The 21,525-nt window shown below is 39.3% G+C and overlaps 1 protein-coding gene across 1 annotated transcript in view; it reads right to left on the minus strand.

The window, feature by feature from the left end:
- The window catches only part of ELAPOR2 (endosome-lysosome associated apoptosis and autophagy regulator family member 2), a gene marked incomplete at both ends in the record, with an annotated part of 155,411 nt that overhangs the window by 29,550 nt on the left and 104,336 nt on the right, over positions 1-21,525 (minus strand). Inside the window, 8 exons of the mRNA XM_080936073.1 lie at positions 320-509; positions 5,219-5,392; positions 6,048-6,311; positions 8,605-8,742; positions 11,082-11,184; positions 11,801-11,891; positions 16,391-16,519; positions 17,102-17,282. Of these exons, the coding sequence (XP_080792199.1) occupies positions 320-509; positions 5,219-5,392; positions 6,048-6,311; positions 8,605-8,742; positions 11,082-11,184; positions 11,801-11,891; positions 16,391-16,519; positions 17,102-17,282 (1,270 nt within the window). The remainder of the gene's footprint in view (positions 1-319; positions 510-5,218; positions 5,393-6,047; positions 6,312-8,604; positions 8,743-11,081; positions 11,185-11,800; positions 11,892-16,390; positions 16,520-17,101; positions 17,283-21,525) is intronic.

Here is a 21,525-nt window from a genome sequence, read left to right on the forward strand (position 1 = left end):
GAATAATAATATATTCTTTATATAATAATAAAAACTGAATAAATGCACATACGCCCATAAAACATTATATCACATAGATTTACACACAGAAATGCAGAACCTCCTTGTACCCTGAGATTGACCAATAGCTCTCACTTTCATGTGATTTTTACCAACTTTGCAAAATGATAATTTATTAGACTGCAGGCTTTAATTGTGTGTTTTAAACAGCACAATTATTATAAGTTATTGTTACGATAAGGTGAGAATGGACACACACACACACACATACACACACACACACACACACACACACAAATATTAGCCAAAGGGAACTTACCTAAAAACGTATCTGCCAGGATGATAGACTGTGATGACAAGGCTGCCCGGAAACCCTTACTTTCAGAAGGAATAATAGTTGACTGGCATACAAATGCTCCAACCAAATTGGTGTAATCATCTGACCCTGTCACCATTTCCTTTACTGTAAAGTCTGAAATATTGTTGGTACAGAGAGCCATCTTTCTTCCCTAGGAAAGCAAAGCCACAAGCAAAAGGTTCACTGATGATCGGTCTCTAACCTGAATCTAGATTAGCTTGTGACTCCTGTCAGATGGGGTGCTAGCTCCTGACCACAGACATGTGCATCTAAAGGTTCTGGGATGGTGCCCAGGCATCAGTGTTCAATTCAATAAAGGGTGGGAGTTGATGAAGTTATGCACAGCCCAAAACACTGGTACAAGAATCATTTCTTTTGGATGAAAGCCAAATAACTCCAGAAAATAAATACTGTCTATGAAATGTTTACTTCACAGGAATTCAAGGGAGGCAGCAAACTGCTTATGAGGATTTGGATGCCAAGGAAGAAACAATTTCTCTTTTCTCTTTCATGACTCTAAGTATGGTCATAGAAGCCCTAAAAACTATATTGCCACAGCAACCCAGAACATCTGAATTCTAAACTCTTGATCACTGCAGGTATCTTAGTAACCTACTCTTGGACACAACAGTGTATCAGTTTAGAAAATAAGTTGAAAGACTAAAAGTAAACAAGAGGTTAACTTCCCAGCCAGAGGCTGGTTGTATTTGTATAATGTTTAAATATTCTATGAAGAACTATACATTGCTCTATAATTTTTACAAGGAAATGTAAAAAGAAAATTGGAAAGCTATTTTATTGACCTTAGAGTATATACATACAAACACAAAACATAAATAGTTCTCACTCTTAATGCAACGAGCAATTCTAACATATAGATTTTCTCCCACCATAAGGTTTTCTTATCACAAGACAGGGGAAATAGATCTTTACTAAATTGTTGCAGCCAAGAAAAAAAATAGAAAAAAGCTAAAAGTCCTCAGAGGGAGGAGGAGGAAATGACAAAATGTAGAAGAAAACAAGTGAGAACAATAACCAAAGGTTGGGCCTGGCTCCTGCCTATTGTATTCATATGAATTTGAAGTTAGCCTGGACTACATACTGCGTTGTACTTTAGCTTGGACTACTCACCCAAAAGAAAATAAAACACACACACACATACACACACACAGGGAGAGAAAGAGACAGAGACAGAGACAGAGAGATGGGGGGTGGATGAATGAATGACTGAATGAAGACATTTAAAAAGATAAAAGGATCAGACAGTAGTAATACAAAAATAGCATTAAGAAATACAACAGATAATGGAACTTATCTCTTTTATTGCTTCCTATAAAGGTATTTAGTATGCCTTCTTTTATTATATGGAATGAGTAACAAGCAGCCTAGTAAGTAGGTTGAATTACCACCTGTAAGGTTAGGTTCTGAGAAGTGCTTTGTTTTAGCAATGGTCCTATTGCTGTAATAAATCACCATGACCAAAAGCAACTTGGAGAGGAGTCTGTTTCCTCTTACACCTTATTGTTCATCATCCAGTGATGTCAGGGAAGGAACTCAAGCAGGTCAGTTGCTTTGAAGCAGTCTCCATGGAGGAGTGCTGCTCCAGGCTTGCTCCCCATGGCTTGTTCAGCTTGCATTCCTTATACAACTAGAAACACCCACTTTGGACTAGGACTCCTGAGCCAATCATTAATCAAAAAAATGCCTGACAGACTTGCATGTGGACCAATCTTACAGAGACATTTTCTCAATTAAAAAACCCCCTACCTGGATAAAATAATCACAGGAGGTAGAGGGTGGGGAGACTTGGGAGGAAGAGAGGATGGAGAGGAGAAAAAAGGGGGACAGGATCAGGTATGGGAGGAGACAAGCGGAGAGAGAGAGAGTCAGAAATTTGAATAGAGGTGTGTAGCAATGTGGGGGGTAGGTAGCCACCAGAAAATTCCAGATGACAGGAAAGCAAGAGGCTCCCAGGACCCAACAAGTATGATATTAGCCAGAATACCCAACAAAGCAGAGGAGAACCTGTAGAGACCATATCCAGAGGCTAGACACGATCCACAGCGGAGGGATGAAACCACCCACTCATCTCAAAAATTTTAACCCAGAATTGCTTCTATCTAAAGGAAATACAGAAACAAAGAGTAGAGCAGAGACTGAAGGAAAGTCCATCCAGAGACTGCCCCACTTGGGGATCCATCAATATGCAGACACCAAACCCAGACAATATTGCTGAAGCCAAGAAGTGCATGCTGATAGGAGCCTAATAATAGCTGTCTCCTGAGAGTCTCTGTCAGAGCCTGACCAGTACAGATGGGGAGGCTTGCAGCCAACCATTGGACTGAGCATGAGGACCCTAATAGAGAAACTAGGGGAAGGACTAAAGGAGCTGAAGGGTTTGTAACCCCGCAGGAAGAACAACAATATCAACCAACTAGACCTCCCAGAGCTCCCAGGGACTAAACCCCCAACCAAAGAATACACATGGAGGGACCCATGGCTCTGGCTACATATGTAGCAGAGGATGGCCTTATCTGGTATCAATGGGAGGAGAGGCCCTAGGTCCTGTTGAGGCTCGATGCCCCAACATAGGAGAATGATAGGACAGTGAGGCAGAAGTGAATGGGAGCATCCTTGTAGAAACAGGGGGGACGTGGATAGGATAGAGAGTTTGCTGAGGGGAAACCTGAAAGGGGGATAAAATTTGAAATGTAAATAAAAAAGATAACCAATAAAAAATAAAAAACAAATAAAAGCAAAACCCCTTTCCCAAACTATTCTAGCTTGTATCAAGTTGACAAAAAGCTAGCCAGCGTATTCAGATAACAAAAGTCATAATTATCTTATTTAAAAACTTGTATGGTAACCAGTTCCTTTTCATTTCATTTAACAAGTTTGTTGTGTAGCGCCCACCTCCAGCAGAAAGACAGGCCATCAAGTTAGGCATGGGGTTGCCATTCCACAGTCAAAAGCTCTGACCCATAATTGTTCCTGTCTGAAAGAACTGCAGGAACGAAAATGGAGAAGAGCCTGAGGAAAAAGAGGTCCAGTGACAAGGCCCAAAGTAGGATCTAGCTCAGGGGTCAGCCCCAAGGCCTGACACTATTACTGAGGTTATGGTGTGCTCATAAAAAGAGGCTTATCGTGACTGCTCTGTGAAAGACCCAACAAGAAGCTGAAAGAGTCAGATGCAGATATTTATACCCAACCAATGAACAGAAGCTGTTGACCTCTGTGGTTGAATTAGAGAAAAGTTGGAGGAAGCAGAGGAGGAGGGAAACCCTGTAGGAGGACCAGCAGTCTCAACTAACCTGGACTCCCAAGATCTCTGATATTGGGTCACCAACCAGCTGATATGAGGCCCCCAACACATATACAGCAGAGGACTGCTGGGTTTGAACTCAGTGAGAGAAGATGTACCTACCCCTCAAGAGACTAGAGGCCCCAGTGAGTAGGGAGACCTGGTGGAGTGAGGGGTGGGGAGATGGAGACATCCTCGTGGAAATGAGGGGATGAGGTATGGGATGTGGAACAGTCAGAGGGTGGATTGAGAGTGGGATAAAATCTGGGCTGTAAAAAAAGATTACATTTTAAAAATGAAGAAAAAATAAAGCCAAGTTGGTCATAGCATCTTATAATGATGATGCTTAGATATATAGGGGTCAATATGAAAAGACATAGAAACAACTTCCATTACATCACTACATATTAAACTTTTGGCTTTGTTAATGATATATATAAGGGATAGTCTCCCCTCTCTCCCTCTCTCCCTTTCTCTCCCTCCTTTCCATCCTTCCCCTACTTCTCTCCATCGTGTGTGCCCCACTTCCAAATTACAATCTCATACAGCAATGCAAATATGGTACCTACAGTGGTACAGTGGGTATAATTCTCTCACGGATGGTAACAAAGTTCAACTTTTCCCATCCCACCAAATCCCATATTCATCAGCAGAGGCTATTTTCATCAATTAACATTTAACCCTGTGTATCTCTTTTTTAATTTGGACAGAATTCCCACTGGCATTTTCCCCCCTTTAAAAAAAAATATACCCAGAATTCAAGTTATACATCAACACAGGTAGATTAAAGAATGCTGAGAAATGGCAGAGAAGGAATCCAGGAGGAGTGTTGTAAGGGCACTTCAGAGGAGACTGGCATGTGACTTGGTTGCCTGAGGGAGGGAAGACCCTCCTTGAATGGGAGCAGGCATCACTCAACCAGACAGAACAAAAGGGGAGAGGAAAGAATTCCGTCTTCCTGAGCCTGCCACACTCTCCTCCTGCCACAGACATTAGGACATCAGGTTTTCTGACCTTGGGATCCCAGGACGTACAGCATCAGGCCCAGGTCTCAGTCTTCAGCCTTTGTCCTTGGGCAGAGTCATACTAGTAACATCCCAGCAAGCTGTCCCATTTCCAGAGAGCCTCTCAAGGTTTTTCCCACCCCACAACTATTTACGTCAATTCCTCTCATAAATCTCTCTTAATTTATGTACGTATTATTTTTTCTGTTCCTGGGGAATACTAATACAATAAGCTTCCTCATACCATAACACCTTACCCATATATATTTTTTTAATGAGATTTACAAGCTTAACTACTTTATTCTTTCCACTCTCGGGAAGAAAGATAGGGAAGGACTGTTTAAGGCTTGGAGTTTGGCTGACTGGACATCAGACTGACTTACAATCTGAGAACCAGATGAGACTGCCCTGTAGAGAAAGCTGTGACAAGACTTCAAAACCATCTCCATTCCTGACATTAGTTGTTGATTGCCATGGATGTGTTACTAGCCATTTGATAAATTAGATAAGTTAATAAAATAGAGATCCACCTCATCCCAGGCAACCAGAACTCACCTCATGGCCACATAAACTGATATTGAAGAAATGGAAATATTTTGTTCCCTTGGAAGTGAAGCTGGGACCATTCATTAGTGAGCCCACACTGCTGAGGTTGCGGAAGTCATAGTGCAAGCTCTGGTTTTCTTTTTCATGGTAGAAAAAGCAGTCGCTGTAGCAAAGCGAGTGATCCTTCATTTAAAGGCAGAGAAACAAACAATAATTCAGAAACCATTATTAACTGCTATGAAGAAAATGTTTTCAAAAAGTTATAGGGATAAAATCTTTCATTAATTGCTGTTTCAGATATATTTTGTAATACCAACGGTAGAGGATTCCTAACCGCTAAATGTCCTACAAAAAGTTTAGTAGTCAAGATCTCTTTAATCAGGGATATTTTCTCAGATAACCTCCTTTAGGCAAGGTACTTTTTAAGAAATACTAAAAACTTTCCGTTAGGCCTGCTTTCACAGACAATAAAACTGTTGTTTTATGAGCTCCTCTGATCCTCTCCTGGTCTGCTGTTTAGCTTCGAACTTGAAATGCTATACACCACAAGTATTTCTTTCCAGAGCAGTCCTACACCCAGCATACAAGAGCAGTTACTCCTCCCATCTTGGAAATGCACAGATGTCAATTTTACCATTTTTGAAAACATTCTTATTCGAACATTTTCATTCATATTTTGTTACTAGTAACCAGCATTTCCACAGCACAAATTCAGAGCTCAACTAACATAATAGAAGAGGAAACAGGAAAGAGAATTGCAAAGCCTTTTCCAGCATCAAGAACAATTCCACACACCTCCCCCATCCCATGAGGGATAACGGAAAAGCAACTCACTCACCTGGGTGCTTTTACTTCCAGGTCCACATGGAATGCAAGCTTCCTGGCCATAGACCTGGTGGATGGACAGGTAGGTGTCATCCGGACACTCCTTGCACTGGTTGGTTTTTTTCTCGATGTAGTGGCCTGGGGGGCAGGGTACACATGATGAGCCCGACTGCTCAGAACCCAGGGCACAGGCCCGACATGATGCTGCTACCCCATCAACTGCATTGGTGGCTGTGATTGAATAAATCTTCACCACATCATTGATGAAACGTCTGTTCTAGAAAGAGAGCAGAAAGAAAGGCATCTGCCTTGGAGTGCAACTGCATGGCTGAGTCATGTTTTTGTTGACATGGCCATAGCACTCCAGACTGATGTCTTGTGAGTAACAGTGGGTTACCTTCACTCCCACTCAGTAGTTCTAAAGAAAAACCCATAAATACTGACACTAGAAGCCACTTTCTATAACCATGAAATCCCACATGTGTCACTGCAGTTGACATCAGGCACATCATAACTGGTACAGGCACAACTACAGACTGTACCCAGAACAATACCAGAGGAAACTTAGATATCACGTTAGTTTACCCAGTTTACTCTTAATGATAAATCTTGGAAGAAGGACCTCTTTTCCTCACTCAAACACTGTGTGATACCGATGAACTCATTCCGAGTCTTTCTTTTCCTCTCCAGCACTTTCCATAAGCAATGCATTTTAATTTCTAGTAAAAGGATGTCAAAGGAACAAGCAAGATCCTGAATCCTGCCTCGTCTTGGCTTTTTGTTGTTTGGGATTTTTGGTTTTTTGTTTGTTTGTTTGTTTGTTTTCCTGATGGTATAGGATCAATTAAGGTCATGTTTTTGTTACCCTAGTATACTATGTCACATCTGACTATTTGTGTTCTTGTGGACTAAGATGAAAAGACAAAGAAGAGAATGAGTTCCATCTGTGTTCACCCTCTCATGTTTATATTCTGAATACTAAATAACAATCCCTAAAGAACAACTTAAGGTCATACAAAATCTGGGGACTGGCTTCCCACTGAAAATATGAATAGAAAAGAAAAAAATGTAGTACATGGGCCACCACAGCAATGAAGCTACTCCCAGCAAAGATCCACCTTGTTCTCATTTTGATACAGTCACGTCATGATAACATGCCTGGGACTAGGGAGATGGTTCAGAGGCAAGGAGCTTAGTGGTTTCCAAGCAATCTGCTGAAAACTGGGTATGGCACTATGGGCTTCTAACCCCAGTTATGGGGCACTGAGTGGGTCAGAGACAGATATCCTGGTTTCTCTCTAGCCTGCTAGTCTAGCCAAAATAGCTGGCTCTATGTTCTCTGAGAGATTCTATCTTAAAAAAAATGTTGAGAATGATTAGATGACTTCCAGTGCTGTTTCTGGTCTACACACAGACACAAATTCACAGACATACAAGCACAGTCAAAAATAGCGCTCATACATGCATATACTACACACACATACACACACACATACTCCAATAAATAAAAACAAACAAACAAACATACATACATACATACATACATACATACATACATACAGACATACAGACATACATACATACCAGGCCTGCTAATGTTGAAACATACAATGGAACTTTTGTAGAGATGATTAGGTCTACGCTAACAATGAAAATCAAAGAAAGGCAATGGTTGACTATGTTCTGTATACAAATGCATTCTTTCTAAAACAAGATTGTATCATAATGAAAAACCTAAACCCACACTAGTTAATGATTCTTAAACAAATATTTGTTGGATAAAGGGGAAAAAAGCTAAGAGCTTTCTCAGTCCACAAAAGACTTAAAAACACTTTAAGTAAAAGCAAAGTTGTCTAAGCTTCAAAAACTGTATTTTCCCATTGCTCAAAAAAAGAGTTCTGTTGATATTTCACCCATCTCATACACTCATACTCTCAAAAAATTAAAAATTGTCACTTTATACCAATTTACTATATAACAAGATGACTGAATCAAATTAGTGCCTTTTTCACTTTGAATGACAGTTTTGTATACATCACCACAAGGGGGCATCATCTTTGGATTTCAAAAGAAATAAAAATTATGAAATCATATCATCTTGTATAGTGGGTGTAATACTGTGTACATTTCATGGTGAACCTTTATAGTTCTTTGTTCTCTGTATGGAATTCATAGTGTCCTATGTACAGGTTAAAGTGCTCTACATGGATGTCATAATTTCATTCACTGATCTTACATCTCCATGTATAGAGTTCATAATGCCCTACACAAAGCTCATAGTCCACTTACAAAGGGTTTATATTGTACCTTTAAAAGACTTATAAACCCAGTATACAGGTCAGAATGTGTTTATAGAGAGACCACAGCTTACCAGCACATAGCTTGTGATGACCCCAACAGTGTTCATATTGGCTTATGTCGAGTAAACTTGTCCTTTCAGATCTCTTAATGCTGTATCTGGAGCACACAATGCTTCTGTGTACACCTTTTAGTGTTTCCAGGAGAAATCATTATGCTCTGAACGAAGATTATACCCAGGGTTAAAGAGTACTAAAATGGCTGGAACTTACATCTTGACCTTGATTTGTTCTCTGGAATGCCCATGTAAATGTAAACGTTGCATTCTTGAAGATGATGTGCGTATAAGCTTGCTTTTCTTTGGTTCCTCCCCATGATTCCACCACATTGGTACTTTTTCTATTTATATCCTAGAGCAGTAGGAAAATATTTACAAATAGAGCACAAACTCAGTATTAATACAAATGCACATTCATTACAAAGACATGCTTTTATTTGGAGAAAGCTGTGTAGAGTTCATGACATCTTCCTGATGTATCCGTTCTATCAATACAACTCTCAAAAAAATCTCACAGACACATGGTCAACAAAACCTGAAATATATCCCAAGTGACCTTTTTCAGTTACACACTTAGAAAAAAAAATTTTTAGACGAGAAAATTTCTCAAACTTTCAAGGGAAACCTTCTAGCATCCTCACTGAATAAAAAGACCTCCCATTTGAAACATTTCTTTTTCCTTTGAGAGACTCTAACAGAAACATTTATGTAGAAATTCTAAGTTGCCTTCTGAAGTGTTCTTACTACAGGTTCATCCAAGTGAAAGCTAACCAGAATGCTATTCCATATTCATTGAATACTCTCGGATAGTATCTGAAGTCCATGACGTTTCATTTATAAACTATTTTATTTATGATTTTCTTAGCTACATTTAGGAAAAATAATAATGCATATTTGAGATATTCCAACCAATACACCACCTTTAACATGACCTGAAGGCAATTACAATAGCCAATACAATTGTATAATTCATTTGAAATGAACACAATAGCTAAGTCTGAAGTTTTAAGTCAAGCCTTCCTTTAGAATTTCTGATGATTAACTTGTTTCTATTAGTTATATGGGATATTGGAAATAACATTGTCATGGCTTCAAAATTTGTCTCTTCCTAAACTACAGATAGGAGGTTCAAAGATGTCATTAGGCAATCAAATATAGATAACAGTATAGAAAAATGATTCCTACACATCACCTTAATCTTATTACCAAAGAACCAAGTTATCATACTTGCCAGTTACAAAATTAATTAAATATTGTTCTAAGCTATAAGAAGTAAAGTTTATTACCTTACTATAAATAATTAATCTTTATATTGTTAATTGATATCTAAAGTATTGTTGTATGTGGTTTAGTTGGGCAACTCAAAACTTCTAGGATAAAATCAATCACTTAAAGGCTAAGAAAGAAATGTTTTCAGGAGCTACATGTTGACAATGATTGTAATGTGTAAGCTTGGCATGGTGGAATCCTAAAAATAAAAGGACCCAGAATTAGAGATAAAGAGGTATTGGGGAAGAATGGAGGGTGGAGATGGGAAATGGGGTATGATCAAAATATATCATGTGTGTGTGTGTGTGTGTGTGTGTGTGTGTGTGTGTGTGTGTGTGTGAAATTATCAAAGAATAAATTAAATGTCATTGGAAACAGAATGTTAAGACCAGGAGGACAGGGAGAAGATATCATAATAAAATGATACGGTACGTGCTAATTTTAAGATCTTGATTTTTTAAACAAAAAGTGGGGGAAAGAGGTATTATTCAGAATAAAAGGAGGACTGTGGTTGATGTCAATTGTTTTTATTACTCATAGAGATGACCTGACAGCAGCATCAATGAGAGGAGGAGGAAACAAAGGACCGAGGTCACTGAACTGGTCCAGCGATGACAGGAAAATGAATTTCTCCAATGGTGCTGAGCACAGTTTCACTAAAGACAGAAGCCCACAGCTGGGAGGACTGAAGACTCGTGGTTCTGAGGTAGATGGCTCTATTGAAGATTATCCATGACCCTTTGCTGCCTACGTGTCGGCCTTTAGCAATCACACATAAATGTTTAAATATCCACACATCTTGGATGTCATAGAAAAGAGTCTTTAAGACTAAAGGTTCACTAGAGACAAACTAAAAACACACCTGAGTAGTATAAAGTCACCATTTAATTAAGATTTTAAAATTTCAGCCAACAAATATTTAAAATGTCCATGTGATCTCAGTGTATTTCAATTGCTACTTTTCTCAAACTAAGAATTGAAAAATTAAATCACATCTAGAAAACAAATAAGCAAATTTGACATGAGCATAGCATACGTTCTTGTCTAAATGTACTAGATTAAAATAGAAATATTTTGTTTTCTTTTCAGAACTCTTACACACCCACCATTTTCTGCTGTCCCTTGTTAATACATCTTCCCTTGTGATGCTCGTTGCTGAATACTTGAGTTATTAGGGGAAATTTTTCATCAGCACAAAATAATTGTCAAAAATTGATACTCTGTGGCCTTTACCAGTCACATAGGAACCCTCAACATGAGGAAAAAACACTTACTTGTTGAGCCTTATTGTACAATCCTAAGTAAATTCTTTATGCATTTAAAAAATATTTTTGGGAAGTTCTAAGAAGACCAAGAAAAATCCCAACTTGAAAGACACCAATAAATTGCAATACACTGTGAAATCTGCCTCCAGTCACTCACCACCATGAAGTACAGAACACAGTCGGCCGAGCAGAGAGTCTCAAATACAAACGTTATCCTTCCTAGTTCAGAACCTGTGGCTCCAGTCATGGATGTTGGTGGTCTACATGACAGATTAAAATGGCAACTTCGATAATATACTCTGAATGCAGTTCCAAACAAAATTAAATCGTGTGTACTCATTCAACTAAAAATCCAGCTCCTCTCAACTAATCTTCCCGAGGAAGAACAGACCCTTTCTTAATCGGTATGTCCACACCCTTGTTCTAGATGATGATAACATGCTTGAACCCCCTGTTTCTTCCTGAAGGAAGGAAAAGTCTCATACTAGAAATTCTCAACCTAGGGGACTACAGCAAAGACATACACAAATGTGTTACATACTAATTACAGATGGAATTGAGATTAAACAACAAAAATACACTCCTGCAAACCACTTAGACTAAGTCTTCTGTGTTAAGGATCAAAGCATCGTGGTTATTACGGGCTTGGCTGTAAATCTACTAATATATTTCAGCTTTTTCTAAGGAGCATACGTGGCTCACACTTTTTGGTTCTTGGTAGCTAATGCCATAGGCATTCCAAATGGTGTCATATATTATTTTCTGGCACACGGTTGTTTACTTGATAATAAGAACACACTCTATATAGCCTGTCTTATTTCCCCGTTTCTATAGAGGAGGTGAAGGTTCTCATACAAAGGAATCAGCCTTTCTTACTTAAATCCTGGGATGTGCAAGTTTAAGATGAGATAGTCGTTGTCAGAGCCTCCAGCTCCACTCCGGATGTGATCTCCAGCCACATCCCAACCTGAAAATGACAAAAAACATTTTATTAGTGAAATTTCATTAATGAATAACAAAAAATGTTACAAATAAGTCAACCACAAAAAGGCAAGTACGGATTTATATTCAAAGTTAGAAGCACTCCAGAAAAATCTATTTTAAAATATCAATTGTAGACTGGATGTACAAATACACTTCCAGATATCAATAAAGACATTCTGACTGTACCACGTTGCGTACAAGTCAATTAATGTGAGCATGATGACAGTTTTTCCCAATAAAGAATGACTTTTTTCAAACTGAAGCAGATAGTCTTTATCCATTCTGATACACTAAGATGGATAATTCCCACTCTGTTGACAGCCAGTGGAAAATCGAAACTTCAAATTATTTACTAAAGATTTGGAGTCAGGAGTGAATCTTAATTCACTGTATTGTTATTTTCCGATTTAACGTTTACTAAATTCTAGTAGGTATGGTTTAAATGGGATAACAGATCTCCTTCCCCGAGAAGTAGGAAATTTGAGGCATATACATGCTAAAAAGTGTCAAGTGATAGTTTTGTGCCCAGGATAATACATGCCCTCTGCACAGGAACATTCAATATATCACAAGCCAAGAGGAGCAATTTAAAATGAGTAACAGTGATTTATCCATATACACCATCAAGCGAGCTCATTAGCTAAGGGCAATACCTTAGCATTGATGTATCTGTAAACATTATCTACTACTTGAAGAGATGTAACACAGGCATCAGTAACAGCACTACGGTGGCAACTTGGCAATCTTCAAATATAAGAATTTGTAAAACAGTTAGTATGCTGAGTACACACGAAGAAAACATAGTAAAAATGCTGTGTACACATCCATTAGAGAAATGTTGATAGCTCTGGTGCCTAAAGTCTCCCAGTTAAGAGGTGAGTAACCATGGATCCCTGTGCTCCTGAGAGAGGAGAGGATGGGTGATAGAAGAATCTGGCTTTAGAAGATAGGTATATGACAGTGGTATTGAGGACCAAGGCAACCCATGCAGAACAATCTAATGCCAAGAAACCAAAGACTGGTGTTGTATTTCTAAGAATAACTCTTCGAATCTTTGAATAGCATAAAGAGTGTGAAGAAAGCCAAGGCAAAGGCAGAAGTAAGTGACTGTAGGGGTGACTATGCTTCAAGGAGGAAGCCTTGCCTCACATGTTTCAGTGTTGCCCAGTGCAGAGTCCACCAACTTCCCCCATTTTTATCTATCTTGACTAAGAAATACAGATTTTTTCCCACTTATCATTATCGTAGTTTTTTTTAATGATATCACAAGCGTTCTCCATTACAAATCATTCTCTATTCTACATCTAATTTCAAGTATATATCTGTTGTTCAAAAAATTGTTTTCTCCTGCTTTTCATTCTTACAAGAAACATTAAAATTAGGATCTTTTGTCTACAATTCCTTCTTGATATCATGTCATCTCATTGGTATAGCATCACTGAGTCAGAAGAATAGTAAAACTTTTGGGAAAGGCATTTTCAAATTTCTTTCAATATAGTTTCCATATAAAAAACAGATATTGTATTTCATTCTATCATATCACCTTATACATGTAAACAATATTTTATTGCTGGACAGTTAAGATTATTTCCACTTGTATTTTTGTAGATAAGGCCCAATGAATCCATTCATGAACAATTGACTTGTCTCCAACTTTTAATGTCTCACAGGCAATATGTATAATGTATGTATAATGGCTCTTCATCCCTAATATGCAACATCATCAAATTAAGACTTAAGGAATATAAAAACACCTCCACCATGTATCCAACCCCTGTGGACACACTTGTATTGACTCTCCAGTTAAGATGGTGACTCCCTCCTCAGGCAGGCTAGCTTCCCATGTTTTTCCCTTTGACCCTGTGCTGTTCATTACAAAGTGACACAGAGACTCCAGGTCACAAAAACACATACCTCGCTTTACCTTTGCATTTTTATTCTACTTTGCTGCTTTAAAATAATTTTAAAATATAGCCTCTGAATAAATTAATAGTGAGTAAATCAAGTATTGGTGTGAGAGTTGGAATCTTCTATTTTTATCCCTGATAGTCTGTACTAGTCAGAACACACCACACACACAGTCACACACACACACACACACACACACACACACACACACACACACACACTAGGTCTTCTGTAGATTCATCCATTATGCTTGTTTTTTCAGTCTTTATTTCCTAATTGATCTTAAATTCCTGACTTCAAATTAAATCATAAGATACATTGTAGTGTTATCAACTCTCATAGAGAGATAATCATTGTAGTGTTCCCTGAAGTGGATGTTTCTGGTTTCTTTAAAGACTCAGTTGTATCATATAATGTTTTTCTAAAAATTGTCTTATGAGAGGATGTTTTTGCTGAAGCAGACACAACGGAGGATGCTTTGCCAAGTACAGACATGTGGTATTTTTCTGCAGGCAGCCTGGAAAGGGGACATGTGATGTTTTGCTAGAGCCCATCCTTGAGAGGACACATAATATTTGGGAAGAATATAAATATAACCCAACATACAGTAGACAACACTGGATAATATTGATACACCTTGCCATTCTTTGCTAGTCATCCTTTGTCATGACTCCATGTAGAGAAACACACCAAAATAACTTCTGGTGGTGTTCTGGTGGCTTCTTGCTGCTTCTGTGGACTTGGGCCAACTGACAGAGCCTTGCACTATCTTCTGGATAAACCTGTCATTGCCGGTTTGTGGATGGTGTCTGTGAGTGGATCAAGCTGCCACTACTGATTTTTGTGACTTAAACTGCTGGTAACCTGACAATGCAGACTGCATTTGCTCCAAACAACTGTTTCTAAACAGGTCCACACCCTCCTTTGCTCTATTAATCTTTTTTCCCCACTACCTCTGGTTGGTGGTGGGCTAGAAGGGATGTTAAAGCATTTAAGAACCCTTATTAAAAGTGGGTTTTAAAAAAATTTAAGCCTACAGTTTCCTCTTCCCTTTGGCCACAAATTTCTTAAGGTGGTATTATTGGTCAATAAAGAACATTTCATATCTAATATACATCAGGTCTTGGTCTTTTGTTCATCTGTTGACTTGAAATTATTCAATCCTCCATTTTTTTTATTGCTTGCTATACTCACGTGAACATCTCATATCCTATGCCCTAAATCTGCTGTGGTTAGATCCTGATTCAAAACGTGCAACTTTAAAATGGTTTATGTAAGCCTAGAGACAAGGATCAGGTATAAGATGGAGACAAGTAAGCTGATAAAAATGATGGTGAGCCAATAAAAAAGGATGAACTCCATTGTACCCTCTTGATTTTTATAACACCTGCCAGTGTCAGATTTCAAACTGAAGAGTTGTTGAAAGAATGTTAGCAACTGTCCTGTAGAACTAGGCTACATTTGCAAGTAAGTGAGATTTAATGGCATCGTACGACCACAGTCAGGGACTTCACTGAAAATGGAAACTTGAAACTTTTAACCATTTACCATGCGTGACCTAGTACTGAGGCAAACCAAAAGGATTTACTGACTTACTACTCCTTAAAACGCCAAATGATGTAAGATGCTGTTACCCTCCTTGGGACATCTCTTCTGGTGTTTGTGACTTTAAACGTGAAGCTCAATATATACTTGAAAAGTGTCTGCATAAAATGCAAGGTTAACACAGCAGCCTGTCCACCTCTAACCCCCCCCCCCCCATGCACACCCCTGTCCTCAGGAGAGAAGCTCTGAGACCCACAGTGGATACACCAAGCCCTGCCATTTTATACCTTTTCTATCTTAGCACCTAACACCATTTAATTCCTGCCAATTTGAGGTGTGAGTAATGTTGGCACAGAATTCATTTCCTCCTCCTTCACAGCTCAATGGCTGAAAGCTTTTCCTTGCCATAGATTTTTAGCAACTCTAGCATACAATTTATGTTCTCTCTTTACGAAGTTGAGAGCTTTTGTATTTGCAGCTGGAAGGAAGGTGGGGGAGGGAGAGGAGCCTTGATAGATTCTCTTTGGCATGTTTTTGCTATGGTTTGAGATTATTACTGAGGAAGTTATTTGAACACAGATACTGTGAAACCTGAGCATTGGATCTAAAAACCAAGATGGCTACTAAGTCACTAATGGACAGGAAGCAGATGCAACCACACAAAGGAATAATTCCCATCCTGGGCTGGAAGAGGAAAAAAATGGCATGAGGTTTCATTAGCTACTTAAAACGCTTGGCCATTTAAAACTCTAACTATTTGTTTCTGTGATTTTCTAATTGGCATTTACATACAGCTATTGATGATAGATGGGTAAAAGTAAAGGAAGCAGAGCCACAGAAAAGGAAGAAGCACCTTGGCTGTGATTACTTTAAGAAAGGCATCAGATTTTTATATAAGGGCTGAAAGATGAACACACAGCCAAGTCAGACTAAGTTCCTTACAAACATGTCCAGTATGTCTAAAAGGCTAAGTCTAAAAACAAATGGTGTCTTCGCTGCCACAACAGTGAACGCAGAACCCAAGCTCACCATTCATTCCATCGCACTTGGAATTCCCAACATTGAAGCAGGAAGTTTTCATGTTGGTGGGGAGGACATTCCACCATTTATATTCAAACCCAAGCGCTGGCTCTGTTCCGGCCGGACACGACTTGCATTCTGCAGAAGATGAGTGAGGATACAATAGCATTAGACTGCATCTGAACAGAGTCCTCTGTGCCAAGCACATCTATGCTAAAATTACTGGACAACTATGAGGGACAGATGTTCCATTACCACCAATTCACTTAGCAATTACAGATGTTCCATTACCACCAATTTGCTTAGCAATTCTTTCCAGTAGGATATGAACATTTTACCTAGATAGAGTATGGACTCACATGTATAGTATATTTGGTGGTCTTGTTTGTAGGGTGCTCTATTTTATACCCACTTCATGGAACGAGTATTTATCCAGGGTTACTCAATAGGATAGAGTTATTTTCTTCAAAGCATAATTAAACTCATTACTGTTAAAGGAGATGGCCATACACACAAGATGTCAGTAAAACTGTTCTCATCAGATGGGAGGTAAGCCACCATGGCCTCACACAGTCCCACTATCATATTTCTCAACACTTCTTCATCTCAATGAAGTAAAAAATGTGTCTCCTAAAGCCTTCAGAGAAAGCTCTTGAGAACAAGATCACAAGTCTATTAGGACTATTTTACTGAACATGCAATTCATGATAGACACCCTACCCTTTGTTCCATCTGAAAATGTCCCGGGAGGGCAGGGATGGCAAGAAGAAGATCCATTGTTATAGAATCCTGGGTTGCAAGGAGGACAATCCTTCTTCTCTCCAGAAGGGGGCAGCCTAATAGCATCCGTGAGATCCTCCCTGCAGATTTTAGGCTCTATCCACTTGTACATTATCTGTGTCTGGGAAAAAAAGAAGAAAAGAGTTTTAAAATTAAAACTAAAAGTTAATCATGTCACATCTTTACAACAAAGATGCTAAACTCTGGATATAAGCCAAAGGATTACAAACTGTGGAGAACAGAAGAGGGAGCTGAGATGATCTAAAGCTGTGACAATGAGAGGAAAAGAGGTAACTTCATCAATACAATATGTAGAAAAAGGTAGGAAAATAATCATTATGTGTGTCTGTGTGTGTGTGCATGTGTGTATGCATGCTTACAAACATATGAAGGTGTCTTTTGCAATTGCTATCTACCTTCTTTTAATGTGTGTGTGGGGGAGAGAGGGGAAGAGAGAGAGAGGAGAAGAGAGAGAGAGGAAGAGAGGGGGGAGAGAGAGAGACAGAGAGAGAGGGAGAGAGGAAGAAAGAGGAGGAGAGAGAGAGGAAGAGAGAGAGAGAAAGAGAGGGGGAGAGAGAGAGAGGAAGAGAGAGGAGGAGAGAGAGGAAGAAAGAGGAAGAGAGAGAGAGGAAGAGGGAGGTGAAGGAGGGGGGTGAAGGAAGGAGGGAATAGGACCTGCAGGACTTGGTTCTTTCTTTCCAACTTTGTGGGTCTGGGGAGAGAAGTGCTCTGTGGTAAGTGACTTTACTAGATCAGCCTTCTCTCAAGTGCCTCCAGGCTACTTTTTGAGGAAGAGCTTCTCACTGAACCTAAAGCTTGTAGATTCAGCTAGAGTGGCTAGTCAGCCAATCCCAGGTGTGGAGATTTGGGTTAAGGCAATAGACGGGTGGACAGGAGAGACATAGACAGGGAAAGGTCGAGGAGCAGCAGTAGAGGAGGCAGAAGGAGATTCTGGGAGAATCAAGATGGAGCTGGAGAAAGACGATCTAGATCCAGGTGGAATTAACTAATGATAGGTAGATATGAATATTTTTAAGGATTTCTCTGGGTCTTTTTATCTCATATAGAAGGGCAGTTTGTATCTTTGTCCATTGGATGTGTGATCTTACTGTGTAGAGGGTTTGTGGATTGAGAATTTAATATAGAAACCTGCTTGAAAAGCTTCCGGGCTTTGGAGTCATGTTTGTGTCAGGCAATGGAGAAATGGAACACACCAGGGTAGTTGTATCCACCCAGGACAGAAGCAACAGGAGCGGTAGAGTAAGACTGCTCCAGAGTTCTTACAGGCAGCCTGGAGCGCCGACTGCTGCGGGAACCCTATGGTGTGTGCTCGGCTCCGCACTAGAACCGCATCCATGGAGTGAGACCTCGGGGGCTGATAAAAGGTTAAACCATCATTTAATATTTACTACAACACTGGTACCCTCCCGTCTCTACTCCCCAGTTCTGGGAATACAAGAGTGGACTACCACACTCATTTTAACGTGAGTTCCAGACAACCAAGTTGTGTTCTCATGTTTGTGTGGCAAGCACCCTACCAAGCGAGCCAGTAGCATCCTAAGCTATGGAATAACCCTATTCCACACAAAACAGAATACCCCTCCCCAAATGCGGTAACTCTGCCACATTCCAAAAGCTGACCGTGCTGAAATTAGTTATTGTCGCTTAAAAGGCAGAATAACAGGTTAGCTGTCCTACACCAAAACCGGAATGTGCGCACTGGCAGGGGAATATTCCAGCACAAATACAGCAAGCAATATTGGAACGACACAGAGGTTTTTTGGAAGACACAGCAACTGCTCCTTTCATCCAGCAAACTTTTGAAAGTATCGTTTGTTCTTTAAAACAATTTGTGCAGTAGGAAGTCTGTTAAACCGGAGAACAGAACACACCGGCAGACCTCTGCCTCTGCTTCTACTTGGTAGGAATGACACATACGAAGCCTTTAATGCCTCTCAAGTGAATCCTCGAATATTCTTGTGGAAGATGCGCTATAGTGTATGCGGAAGGATGCTAAGAAAAATGGTTTACACACAGATGTCTCATCAGAATGATAAATAGTATTATTTTCTTTTTATAGCTTTCTCTCCACATTTATTTTGTGGCTCATATCATGATACACTCTAATGCCCTACTTTATCCCTCTGCCTCTGTGGCCATCTGTTAAGCAGTGACAACTCCAGCTAACTCCTCCTAAGTAGCTAGATACATCAGATTAGATACCACGTCCATAAAAAGCCCTCAAATCTCCCTCAAAAGGGCAGCAAAAAAAAAAAAAAAAAAAAAAAAAAATCAGGAAAATGTAAATAAATAAGGACTCATAGGAGAGATACTGACTTTAAGTTCCCAGTTTAAGTTAACAAGTCAAAAAGAAAATAACCCAAATTTAAGATCCTAGTAAATTCACTAATTTCCTTACTCTCATTAATAAAAATGCATGAGCAGCTACATTGTGGGAAGTTTTGCTTCCTACACAAGAACAGAAAAGATGCCACGTCAGAAAAGAATCTTCCCAGCCCCTTCAGGACAAACACATTATTATCTCCAGGTTTGTAAACAAGGAAATCTGGGTCTCCAGATTTAAGTTGTGCGTGCATACTTAGGCCAGGTGACAACCTTGGGCATCATTTTTCTGACTCCATCTACCTTTTTAAATTTTAGCCCTGAGACAAGATCTCTCACAATTGGGCCAGGCTGATGGCTGACCAGCAAATTCTGGGGATCGGTCTTTATGTCTCTACCCCTAGAATTACAAACATGCCAACAGGTCAGGCTCCTTACATAGATATTGGAGACTGAGCTCATGTGGTCTAATTTTCAAGGAAAGCAAATCTCCTTGAAAACAAAGCTATCTCCCCAGCCCCACCCACAAGATGCAAACAGCACCGTTAAAGAAGAGTCAGTCAGATGAGAATAAAATATGCAAATAGATTTGAGAAGCAAAATAGCCAGTTGCTTCCAATGTAAGCAAAGAAGACTTTTAGAAATTAAAAATTAGGTTTTATTAAAAATATACCGTAAATGTTTTAACATGGAGAAATCAAGTTATAAACTGTCCATGATCCATGTTTTCCTTACAAACCTTCCTGCCATACATGACAAATTGCTTCTCCATCTTTCTAACAGAGACATATGTTTCCTAGTGTAGCTGACAGGAAAAGGCACTAATTAATATTAATGATGCTTAGAACCAGATGGCTCACAGTGCAGGTGAGACAGCAACAACCAGCTCATTCTGCAGAAAGTGAGATGCAAACATGAAATGGTTCTATGAGACCAACCCCTCTCAACAGAGAAGTTTTGCCAGGATAGTGTAAAGATTACAGAAGAGCTGTGATGTTCGTGTGGATCTAGGATTTTAAACATTAAATGTGGATCTCTGTGAGCTCAAGTCCAGCCTACTCTAAACAGAGTTCTAGGCCAGTCAAAGCTACATCGTGAGATTTTGTCTTTAAGAACAACGCTGTTAACCAACCAGTCACACCCCCGCCAGAGTTCCCAAGGACTAAACCACCAACTAAAAAGTACACATGGAGGGACCCATGGCTCCAGCTGCATGTGTAGCAGAGGATGGCATTGTCTGGCATGAATTGAATGGGAGGCCCTTGGTCCTGTGAAAGATCAATGTCACAGCATAGAGGAATGCTAGAACAATGAGTCAAGAATAGGTGGGTGGGTGGGGAAGCATCCTCATAGAAACAAGGAGAAAGGGGATGGGATGGGGGTTTGTGAAGGTAAAACTGGGAAGGGGGATAATATTTGAAATGTAAATAAATAAAATAACCAATAAAACTTCTTTAAAAAGAAATGCACTGAACTTATGAAACATGGGCACATTATTTTCCTCTATACCAAGAACCTGTTTAGAGATTCTCTGACTTTTCTGAAAAACACATTTCATGTATATGAATGCATTCAGCATGCTTACAAGTGTGTGCTGTGTGCGTATGTGTGTTCTAAATTATATTTCAATATGAATGGCCTTAATTCTATTGGGCCATGTCAGCCAGATATTGCCAAACTTGTCACTGGCATTATACTCATTGATATAGTAAATTGTTCAGAGATGTAACAAATTATTACATTAATAATATATCTCATTCATTTATTCTAGAGTAATACTGAACTAATCGTTACATAGAATAAACTAAATTTACTTTTAGCAATAAGTAAGGTAAGTTTAGCTAAGAAAGGTTTATTTTAAAGGTATTACAGCCAATACTTTTTATTCCATTTTAGTGGAATCTCTCTATACGTATGTTGTAAATTAAAGTGGCCTCACATGGTATTGTCATAGGGTTATTGACAACCTTACTCTTCAACCCTTCATTAGTTAATGTTGTTAGTTTCAGTTAGCATTCTTA

This window comes from Micromys minutus (assembly GCF_963924665.1).
Source record: "Micromys minutus genome assembly, chromosome: 23".
Classification (NCBI taxonomy): Eukaryota; Metazoa; Chordata; class Mammalia; order Rodentia; family Muridae; genus Micromys; species Micromys minutus.